General features: G+C 45.4%; 1 protein-coding gene across 1 annotated transcript; it reads right to left on the reverse strand.

Annotated features, from left to right (window-relative positions):
* Window positions 1–853: 853 nt before the first annotated feature.
* Window positions 854–5,536, reverse strand: LOC127306349 (uncharacterized). Its single transcript, XM_051336960.2, has 5 exons — window positions 5,109–5,536; window positions 3,152–3,237; window positions 2,738–3,043; window positions 2,539–2,622; window positions 854–1,583 (listed from the first exon to the last, which is right to left on the reverse strand). The coding sequence occupies exons 1-5, from the start codon at window positions 5,529–5,531 to the stop codon at window positions 1,169–1,171; spliced, it is 1,314 nt and encodes a 437-aa protein (XP_051192920.1). The 5' UTR covers window positions 5,532–5,536; the 3' UTR covers window positions 854–1,168.
* Window positions 5,537–12,038: the final 6,502 nt, after the last annotated feature.

A 12,038-nucleotide genomic window follows, 5' to 3' on the forward strand; every position in this document is an offset into this window, starting at 1 on the left:
GGCACTGAAGCTCCTCTAACTGTGTGGGAGACGAAAGACTTCACCGTGTGGAGATCTGCTCAGATGAAGCACCGTAGAACCACTGTTCACCTGTTCTAACATTTGGCAACGTTTTGCGTGGAGCAATTCATCACGTCCGGTTTTGTGAACTGACATGAACAAGCATCAGCAGCAGCAGCCAATCTGTACGTTCTACACGCAGGCGAAACAGGAGTACTGTAACAATTTTTAGAGATGCAGCTGACTTCCGACCATCTGACGCTTTCAGAAGGTAGTGATTAAATTGTATCTCCATCACTTCTGCTAAGGTAGGACGGTGTTTCTAAGAGAGGCAGTTGCAAAAATAAAGAACCTCGACAAATTATGCGATTCCTGCAACAGCCATCCATTTATATTACTCGAGTTTGGCTTTCACTCTTCTCGGCTCGTAATGACTATCACTCTACTAAGCGATAGTATTATACTTGTGGGCTTTTTAAGATAGATTATCAAGCGGAGAGAAAAAATTTGCAAACAAACATCTCTCATCTTTAATTCTTTAGTCTCCAATGAGCTAAGCGTATGTAGAAGATAACATAACATACACTAAATATTGCTGGTTTGATTTTTTCTGTGCAATGAGAGAAAAGTAAACTTTACTACTTTAAAGTGCATCAAAAATATAGAAGTACACTTTTTTATGGATAAAATTTGAAGCTGAACCCTCACTTCACTTATTTGAGAACGGATGGAGTAGGACTAAACTGCTGATGCAAAAGATGAGAGGACGAACAATATCAAATTCCACAAGTAGCAAATGCTATTTGAAAAAGAAAAGGACGCAGACATACAAGAAATTTCTCATGCAGACGAATTTGCAAATACCAGAAATGCTGCATTCCTAGTGAAAAAAATCCACATGGTCCAGCAGAAGTTCATCACGTAATAACACCAGGGCCATATCCTTGCTTACGAACGCATACAGCCAAGGCGTGGAAAACTTTCAAACTTAGGAGTTCCACATGAGGACATTACGCAAAACAGATTTTCATCACCATCTCCATATACCCGCTACTTCTTAAGTTCTAATCCTTGCATTACTATGCACAAGTAGTATATTATTCTCAAATCAGACTGTTTTACTGCGGTAAACAAAACCTGGCCTTGTTTTGAGATTCCTTCCTGGGCTTCAGTTGGCGTTCTTGTAGATCCTGAAAGCGACAAACACGGTAGCAGCAGCTGCAACAACAGCGAGAGTGGCGTAGGTGTCCTTCGCCTCCCAGGTCTCGAACCAGTTGGGCATCTGGCAAATCTTCATGTGCCCCTTCTTGCCGCTTTCTTTGTCGGTCTCTGTCGTACAGCTCTTGTGGTTCTCCTCAGCTGGAACACTCTTGTCCTGTTTTTCTTCTGGCTGATCACTTTGGCAGCAGGTAAAGCCTCCTCCATTGCCCTGGCAGCATCCACCTGCAAGCGCAGGGCTGCAAGCGGCACCATTGGTTCCATTTGCTTCCTTGGCGCTTGATTCTTCTCCAGTCACTCCATTTGTCATGTGCTTCAGCTCCAAAGCTTTCTTCTGTTGCTCTTCAGTCATACCCAACTGACCCCTGTCATGATAGGATAGCACTGGTAAGAACCACACTTAAAAGAAAGGTACATCCAGCAATGGAGCAAACATAGGGCAAAAGATCAATTAAACATGAACAAGACATATCAGGGCTTTATACAACGTTTGTGAAACAAGATAGAATATTCTGCTATTGGTTCAGCTACAAGGAGACAAACCATTGTAAGACCAAACTTTAATTTCTGAAGCTATTGCAAATAAACAATCAAGAACATTTGGAAATACAACACTATCTATATGGCATCACACAAGCAGAATAACTAATACAAATAAGTGCTTTGACATAATTCATAGGAAACAAAACATAATAAAGTATTCCTGAAATAAGAAAAAATGGAGCCGCAGCAAGTAAAAACAACCGACAACAAGTTTATCTAGTATGCTCTTCTAAGATGAGCGTACGTGTAGTTAGTAGCCTTACTCTTGGTTTACTTTACAATAATGCTCAATAAAAGAAGCATCCAATGACAGGCTTTCATCCGAGTATCTTCCCTTAACTAAAGATTATGGTACTTAAAAGTATCCGAATTCATTTCGAAACAGAGTACCTACAGTGCTGTAGACATACCTGAACTATAACACACTTCATGCAGGTTTTATAATATTATTATGAGACCCATAGACCATTGATTAGACACAGAATCTATGTTGTACATTTGCATAAGAATGACAGTGCCCAGATACATCAGCAAGAGGATACAGGAACTATAACACACATCATGCAGATTTTATAATATCATTATCAGAACCATGGACCATTGATTAGACACAGAATATATGTTGTACATTTGCATAAGCATGACACTGCCCAGATACAACAGCAAGAGGATAAGAATGCAGAATCGGAAATGTTAATTGTCCCCAATGACACTATGAAACATGAATGCAGGTGATGTGGAAAACATATATGTATATAGTTAAAAGAGGAAGCATACCTCCATAGATGGTCCACGATCTCTCCTTGTCCAATATGTTTATGCAGCAGCACAGGCACGTCATCAGGAGCAACATAACCATACCTAGAATTACAAATACAGTGAGTTATGGCTGGATTTTAACAGAGAGTTCTTCAGGAAGGTATCAAGATCATTAGTGCATAAGACTGTAAATTTTATTATGTTTCCTGGTTCTTACCAATGACCTGTCACTTCTCCCTTGGCATCTGAACTGAATATGATGACATTTCCTGCATACTTGTGACCTCCCACATGTGAGCATGCACTAACAGCCACCTGGCCATCGAGACCTTGGCCTTCAATCTCCTCCTTGAACCTTGTAATCAAAGCAGGACCACAAACACCACACCTTTTATCCCTGCTTCCATGGGCGCAGACAAAAACATAGGAACCTTTTATAGCCTCAGGAGATCCAGGAAGCCATTCAACATCTTTCACGAGTACTTCTTCAACAAAGTTGTCGACATCAAAGTGGGTCAGCCCTCTACAAACATCAGGTGTTGAAGAAAATAATTAGTTGATTATGTATTCCATCACTTAACAGCAGAAAGGGAAATACTGCATGTTTATTTGTTTACAGCCTTGCAGCTACCTGTATCGGATCATATCAGGAAAGATCAGCACGTCTCCAAGGGATGACTCAGTACCATCTTCTCCCTCACAAATGGTCAGCTTGGTCTGAGAAAGGTAGAATAGACCACTCATTAGCAATAATAAATACAATATGGGAAAGTCTTGTCTATTAATCTAATCCCAAGATGGCTTGTGCACAAGTTACACCCCTAATTAAAATGACAAGTCACACTGCTGAATCATTGGGTCACACTATAGGATCAGACACACGTACATTTCAAATATCAAAGACATTTAAAAGGACAAGAAAAAATATAAAAACATCAGTGAAATAATACATATTGAATTTAAAAATGAAATATGAAAAAAGAAAGAGCACAAGGCAGTAACTATCTTAGGAAGGTTCATAGTTATACTGCATAATATCACCCTAGATTCCCAGAAGTTGTAGAAATGCTCAACAATGCCAGTGTCATACCCCAGGGGTGCTTACTAGTTATTTTGGCATACTCTACGATACTCTGTAACTGTGTGATATGTACTAATATGTACACTATGTGCACATGCAGTAACTGCAACGAATTTTTTCTTAAATGTATACAGTTGCTAAGATTCAGTAGCAAGGAGAAAGAAGCAGAAGAGCTTCTGCACTCAGATGCACCATATAGGACATGCACAAACACCTATACAAAGGGCAAAAGGAACCCCGCAGCATATACTAGTCTGTATAACACCTGATCCATGTTAGAACAATAACACCAAATCATTCTATTGCACTATGTGGAATAAACACACAAAAGAGTAAGTTCCTACAAGGGGAAAAGAGAAACATTGCTGGACAGAGCCCCATATGATTTCAAAGGTGCTTAATGACATCCAGCGAATACAGACAGCAAGCAGATAACATAGCAAAGGATGCAATGATCATTGATCAACTATAAAAACAATCTGAACTGGAAGAATGGAGCCTGATTTCGAACCAAAATATAATACCCCATTGATATATGCATAAGCCTTCAGAAATAGAATAACAGGCTACAACGGATACCAGCAAACGCCTAAAAATAGTACAGCGTGTGGATTTGAAGAAAATGAATAATAAGACCCAGATGGACCAGAAACCCAACAACAAAAAACATAGAATCTGTTCCAAGGAGTCAAGGTACCTTATATCATAAATAAACATACTGAGGACCTACGGGTTTTATTACCATTAGAAATGGAGCTGGATGCACAAATTCGTGAACACAATCGAATGCAGTGAGAATTTAGGCAAAAAAGACCTCCAAGTTGAATAATAAATGGATATAGCTATCAAATTACCCAAACCATACCAAACAGGCCCGAAACATAAACAGTAATTCACCACCAAAACTGGCCCGTGACTAAATACACAGCTAGAAATGTGTGGATTGCCGAGACAAGTTCAAACCCCGAAATCACAATTTACTACATGCCCAACTGAAGCAACAATAGCCTACAAGGAGAGCCCCAAGCTACCAGATCTCGAGTGAAATATGCGCCAAAACAAGGTGCGAGCAAAATAAAATACAGATACGCCAATCGGCAAACATTTCTGGCATCAAACAGTAAGCAAATCGAACGCGATCAAACTAACTAAGCGAGCTTCTAAAGGCTAATTGAGAAGGAAACAGAAAACCGAAGCAAACACAGTCGGAAACTACATCGCCCGCCAACACACACCGGATCGACCGATCAAGGATCGCGATCTCCTACACGAACGGCAGCACCACCATGTGCAGATAACAGAAACGCGGTGAATCGTGCAGTAATTCGAGCTAATCGAGAGCTAGCAACCAGTAAAACGCTAAACTCAAGCACAGTTCCTGCTCCCTCCCACCAACCAAACTAAAAGTAGCAGTACCGGAAGCATACCAAAACCGCATCGCAGGACCAAATAAGGCAATCAGCAAGCGAAACGGGAGGGGGTGAGGGAGGGAGGTAGAGATGCTCACGCTCTTGTTGAGGTTGGACTTGCGGGCCTTGATGGCGGCGGCGAGGATGCGGGGGAGGCGGTCGGAGTCGGTGGCCTCGACGTGGGAGGGCCACTCGGCGGGGCTCTTGTAGCAGAGGAAGACGTGGCGCTGGTGGAAGCCGACCGTGCCGGCGAGCTTCTCCTTGCCGAGCTCGGGGCGCTGGAACCCGAACTCCGCGTCCAGATCGGGGCCCGCGGCGGCGGGGAGGGCGGCCGCCTCCGGCGCGTCCGAGGCCGGCGGCGGCGCGAGGAGCGAGTCCGCCGCCGCGGGGGAGGAGTGGGAGGGGTCGGCCATGGGCAGCAGCAGCAGTCGCCGGCGGCCTGGCGCTGGGGCGCGGTGGGAGCGAGGGAGGAGCGGCGGAAGTGGGAATTGCTTGGAGAGTTTGGGGAAAATGGAAAGCATCTCTCTCCTCCAGTCCTCCTCGGGTTTTATGGACCGGAGTTGTTCTTGCGGGAGGGGAAAAGTGTGGGCTCCACTCCCGTTGAGCCGCTGCGTGGGCCCGTGTTGTCGGTGTGATCTGCGTTTCCTCGCTTAATGGCGGTGGGGCCCATGCGAGCGATAGCTTGTCAGCGAAACAGCTGGAGTAGTGCCGTCTTGTTCTTCGCTTGATGGCAGGCTTGGATTATGGAACCCTGCAAGTGATGTTTGGCGATTAATGTTTGTGAGCGGGGCACAGCTGTCAGTGAGCGTGGGTGGTTTTCTTTTTGGTGATGAGAGTGTTATTAGTTTTTCTTGACGAATACGCTGCAGTTTGGGATTGGCTGGATTGGGCTGTAGTCTGAACAACGTATGAGACACATACTAAAATGCAAACGTTCACTAGTTAAAAAACAAGGGGGCTCATCTTAACATGAATCGCAGGTGTTGCGAGACAATTCTTTCACATGTAGTGAATGCAATTAAAGTATTCAAGCATACCTAGAAAACCACAGGCGGCATTGATCACCAAAAGCTTGACCATGTTTTTGAGAATTGTGTGCTCTCAAGTACTCGAGACCAAACATCTCAACAATAGCAACAACAAGGCGTTTGACACACTTGATAGCTTGGCTCTCATCCATTGTCAAGTGGTCATCAACAAGAGCTGTGAAATTCCAAATGTTATCACGTGCATGCGGTGATCACCTCCTTGTAGGTGCTATGTCCAAGATCTTCAACACAATTCCTCCTTTGCTCGAAGAAGGAGTCGTGGAACTTCACATATTTTGTAATGCATTTAAATAACACAGCTCCCATGTGAGAACACCGACGAAAGTATCACACGGGATACACCGGTGACTCCGCAAAATAGTTGAGCATCAGTCGGATGTGCCCATCAACCCTAGCACGCCACAACCTCTCACGACCGAAAACGGAACCACCGTGCTTCGGTTGCTTGTTATTGTGCAATGCAAGAATCATTTCAATGTCTTCTTCCTCCATATCAAACTCTTCGTCGAACGTCAAATAATCATACATGCTCGAACTGATGCTCGAAGTCATTTACAATCCAATTTAACTCGTGTCAAATTACCAGTACAACACAAGAACAAAATTTACAAACAAAATTAGCTACAAAAGAAGAATAAAATTACCTTTGACACAAAGTGCCAAATCCCTTTGACACAAGATACCATTATGGTTTTGGAAGCTAACTCTTTTCGGTCATTACATCTAGTTACCGAGTGTCTTAGGACATAAGAAATCCTAAAAAATGATAATATATAGAAAATTCACGAAACATAGTTGCTTACTCCAATAAAAAAAAGCTGTTGCTTACTCCAATATTGCAAGTACACTTCCACTCATCAACATTTCACGTTATCTGTATTTGTATTGTGCGCAAAGGAAATTCACAGCGACACATGTTTTCGATTGTTGTTACAGAAAGCTACTACTCTGGCGATTTTAGTTGATACCCCGACCTGGAGTCTAGATGTATTGAGTCACAAAAAACCCTAATCAAGTTAGTTAGCTGATTGCCATGAAATTTAGCAAACATGGTCTACATGTTAGTCTACTAACTAAGATTAGCGGCTTGACTAATATATCGACTTACCGAGTTGCTCATCTATATTCCTGATTCCTATCCCTTCCCCCAAAACACTGGATTGGGCTCACCCAAACCCCTCCACTAATTCCTCACTGTCGTCCCCATTCTCCACCCTCCCATGCACCCCCCACACCCAATCCTAGACATGGCATGTGATCGTTGATCTAAAGGCTCACTGACGCTTAATATGTGCCCTAAGCGACACATCAATCTAGAACTTGTAGCTTGTAGTCGTAGATGAACAAATTTTAGTGAGTCGACGAGGCCGTCACCCCCTTTGCGGCTTGACTAATATATCGACTCATTGAGTTTGTCATCTATCCTCCCGATTCCTATCTCTTCCCCAAGACACCGGATTGGGCTCACCTCAAACCCCTCCGCTAATTCCTCGTTGTCGTCCCCGTTCTCTGCCCTCGCATGCACCCCCACCTAGTCCTAGACATGGCCTAGGATCGTTGATCTAACGGCTCACTAATGGCTTAATATGTGCCCTGAGCGACCAGGCGACCGTGTTTAAGCCGGTGAACAGGTAGCTTCACAACAACAAAAAACTCGACCCCCCCACCCCCCACCCCCACCCCACTCGAAATCGTAATATTTGGTGTTATTCTCTCCTGAGCTATAATATTGATCGAAGGATGTGCACGGCCGCACGCTAACTCATCCCCTAAAATGCAGTAGATCGACATGGCGCCTACACTTGACAGGTGATGAGGAAGACTGAAAACGGCTCGGTTGCAGCTCATAGCTCGAGCTGAGCTCAAAGACCTGCTCAAACAGAGCAAAGTGCTAAGAGCATCTCCAGCCGTCTCCCGAACGAGGACCCCGACAGCCGTTTTTTACATCCGGACGGTGTTATTCGACCCAGCCGCGCCCCCGACTCCTCGTTTTTCCCCGGATTTGTCTTTTCATCCATCCGGAGAGCCCAGGCCATCCCCGCCTTTCCGAGGCTCGGTCGGGGACTCCGAACGAAACAAAAGCGCGCGAAACGTCGAGCGGGCCCGCGTTGTTGGCGACAGAACTAGTAGTTCTGTCCATTTACTTCATTTTCCCTCCAAAATGCGCCGCAAAGAACCATTGTCCCCGCCGATTTTTGGAGCAGCTGCCGCCATTCTCCCCCACAGTTGCAGCTCCTCCTCTTCCCTTCCACCACCATGCCGCCGAAGAAGATCGCCGCCGATGGCGCGCCGAAGGCGAGGAAGCCGCGGGTGCCAAAAGAGAGGTCGTCGGGCTGGAAAAATGCAATGTGGAACGTCGGCGGAACGAAACTCGCGGCAGGGCGGAGAGGGAGAAGAAGCTTAACGTGAAGAAGGTGGCGGCGGCGGCGGAGGAACATGCGAGGCTGGTCTCCATGAACTTCTCCCAGCCGCGCGTCGGCCAATTCCCCAGGCCATGGCCGGCCCAAGGTACGATCGGCTCTCCTTCCACCTTCTCGCCCGCTTCACCGGCCACGGCCATGTTCCAGGACACCTACGCCGCCAGCATGGCGGGGTTTACGCCGTCACCGCCGGCGTACGATGGTGCGATGTACGAGGCATCTTGCCTGCCCTGCAACGTGGGCCGCTCTCCTTCTCTAACCCCGGGATGTTGCCGCCGAATGAGCCTGTGATGCACGAGATGATCACGGCGGGCTGCATGGCCACCGCGTGGAGCCCGGGATTATTCACACAAGAGGAGGCAAGGGCGACGGAAGCCGTCGCGTCGCGGGGCGCCGTCGACGATCAGAACGACGGTACGCAAGACGTCGACGAAGAAGATGAACATGCCTACCTCGACCAGGACGTCGATGAAGAGGACGCACCTGAACCCATGGAGGCGCCATCCAAGGGGAAGAAGAAAAGGAAGAAGAACTCGCCGCCAGCCGAGCCGCGGATCAAATGGACGGGTAAAGAAGAGGAGTGCCTCGCCGAAGCTTGGAAAACCGTTTCCATGAATGGCATCACCGGCGCCAATCAGAACTTCGAGACATATTAGAACCAGGTCAAGGTGGAGTTCGACGAGCGCAAACTCGTCAATCCATACTTCAACAAGACGGTGATGATACGCGACGACAAGGCAATGTCACCCATTGGGGGATCATACAGGTGGCGTGCAGCAAGTGGCACAACATACAAGAACGGCCGGTGAGCGGCGCCGACTTTGAAGCCAAGGTATGCTCACTCGCCATGGCTCCTCCATCGACCCTACATCGCCGAGGTTTAATCTTGAATCGCCGGCCTGTTTTTGCAGGTGCGGCGAGCGTTCACCATGTACGCGGACGACAACGATGGCCAGATGTTCAAGTACCTCAACGTCTTCGCCCGCATCGAGGAGTGCGAGAAGTGGAAGGAGGTGCGCAAGAATCTCGAGAATAACAAGGGCGAGCAGTACAACCCCGACGATCCAGTCCCTGCCGCGTCGGCGGGTGATACGTCTCAAACGTATCTATAATTTCTTATGTTCCATGCTACTTTTATGATGATACTCACATGTTTTATACACACTTTATGTCATTATTATGCATTTTCCAGCACTAACCTATTGACGAGATGCCGAAGAGCCGATTCTTGTTTTTCTGCATTTTTGGTTTCAGAAATCCTACAAAGGAAATATTCTCGGAATTGGACGAAATCAACGCCCAGGGTCTTATTTTTCCACGAAGCTTCCAGAAGACCGAAGGGGATACGAAGTGGGGCCACGAGGTGGCCAGACCATAAGGCGGTGCGGCCAGGGAGGGGCCCACGCCGCCCTATGGTGTGGGCCCCTCGTCAGCCCTCCAACCCTACCATTCCGCCTACTTATAGCCTTCGTCGCGAAAACCCCTGTACCGAGAGCCACGATACGGAAATACTTCCAGAGACGCCGCCGCCGCCAATCCCATCTCGGGGGATTCAGGAGATCGCCTCCGGCACCCTGCCGGAGAGGGGAATCATCTCCCGGAGGACTCTTCATCACCATGATCGCCTCCGGATTGATGTGTGAGTAGTTCACCCCTGGACTATGGGTCCATAGCAGTAGCTAGATGGTTGTCTTCTCCTCATTGTGCTATCATGTTAGATCTTGTGAGCTGCCTATCATGATCAAGATCATCTATTTGTAATGCTACATGTTGTGTTTGTTGGGATCCGATGAATATGGAATACTATGTCAAGTTGATTATCAATCTATCATATATGTTGTTTATGTTCTTGCATGCTCTCCGTTGCTAGTAGAGGCTCTGGCCAAGTTGATACTTGTAACTCCAAGAGGGAGTATTTATGCTCGATAGTGGGTTCATGCCTCCATTGAATCTCGGGACGATGAGAAAGTTCTAAGGTTGTGGATGTGCTGTTGCCACTAGGGATAAAACAACAATGCTTTGTCTAAGGATATTTGTGTTGATTACATTACGCACCATACTTAATGCAATTGTATGTTGTTTGCAACTTAATACTGGAAGGGGTGCGGATGCTAACCCGAAGGTGGACTTTTTAGGCATAGATGCATGCTGGATAGCGGTCTATGTACTTTGTCGTAATGCCCTGATTAAATCTCATAGTAGTCATCGTGATATGTATGTGTATTGTTATGCCCTCTCTATTTGTCAATTGCCCAACTGTAATTTGTTCACCCAACATGCTATTTATCTTATGGGAGAGACACCACTAGTGAACTGTGGACCCCGGTCCATTCTTTTACATCTGAAATACAATCTACTGCAAACTCTGTTCTTTACTGTTCTTCGCAAACAAACATCATTTTCCACACCATACGTTTAATCATTTGTTTACAGCAAGTCGGTGAGATTGACAACCTCACTGTTACGTTGGGGCAAAGTACTTTGATTGTTTTGTGCAGGTTCCACGTTGGCACCGGAATCTCTGGTGTTGCGCCGCACTACACTCCGTCACCAACAACCTTCACGTGTTCCTTGACTCATACTGGTTTGATAACCTTGGTTTCATACTGAGGGAAAACTCGCTGCTGTACGCATCACACCTTCCTCTTGGGGTTCCCAACGGACGTGTGTTAACTACCACGCCAACATCAAGGATTTTTCTGGCGCCGTTGCTCGGGAGATCAAGACACACTGCAAGGGGAGTCTCTCACTTCCAATCTCTTTACTTTGTTTTTGTCTTGCTTTACTTTATTTTACTTACTGCTTTGTTTGTTCTCTATATCAAAAATACAAAAAAATTAGTTACTAGTTTTACTTTATTTACTGTCTTGTTTGCATTCTCTATATTAAAAACATAAAAAAATTAGTTACTTGCATCTACTCTATTTAGTTTGCTCTATTTATTACTGTTAAAATGAATACTCCTGAAAACACTAAGTTGTGTTACTTCACTAGCACAAATAATAATGATTTCCTATGCACACTTATTGCTCCACCTGCTACTACAGTAGAATTTTTTGAAATTAAACCTGCTTTACTAAATCTTGTTATGCGAGAGCAATTTTCTGGTGTTAGTTCTGATGATGCTGCTGCCCATCTTAATAATTTTGTTGAACTTTGTGAAATGCAAAAGTATAAGGATGTAGATGGTGACATTATAAAATTGAAATTGTTTCCTTTCTCCTTAAGAGGAAGAGCTAAAGATTGGTTGCTATCTTTGCCTAAGAATAGTATTGATTCATGGACTAAATGTAAAGATGCTTTCATTGGTAGATATTATCCTCCTGCTAAAATTATATCTTTGAGAAGTAGCATAATGAATTTTAAGCAATTGGATAATGTGCATGTTGCCCAAGCATGGGAAAGAATGAAATCTTTGGTAAAGAATTGCCCAACCCATGGACTAACTACTTGGATGATCATCCAAACCTTCTATGTAGGATTAAATTTTTCTTCGCGGAACCTATTGGATTCAGCTGCTGGAGGTACTTTTATGTCCATCACTTTGGGGGCGGCAACA

The sequence above is a fragment of the Lolium perenne genome, chromosome 6, assembly GCF_019359855.2.
Source record: "Lolium perenne isolate Kyuss_39 chromosome 6, Kyuss_2.0, whole genome shotgun sequence".
NCBI lineage: Eukaryota > Viridiplantae > Streptophyta > Magnoliopsida > Poales > Poaceae > Lolium > Lolium perenne.

Bases quoted from the DNA above. Each gene is read 5' to 3' on its own strand.
- LOC127306349 (XM_051336960.2), bottom strand. From the start codon at position 5,531: ATGCTTTCCATTTTCCCCAAACTCTCCAAGCAATTCCCACTTCCGCCG. The intron at 3,238-5,108 runs GTGAGCATCTCT...TACCTTTCTCAG, and splicing joins AGTCCAACCTCAACAAGAGC to ACCAAGCTGACCATTTGTGA. The intron at 2,623-2,737 runs GTAAGAACCAGG...TTGTAATTCTAG, and splicing joins GGAGAAGTGACAGGTCATTG to GTATGGTTATGTTGCTCCTG.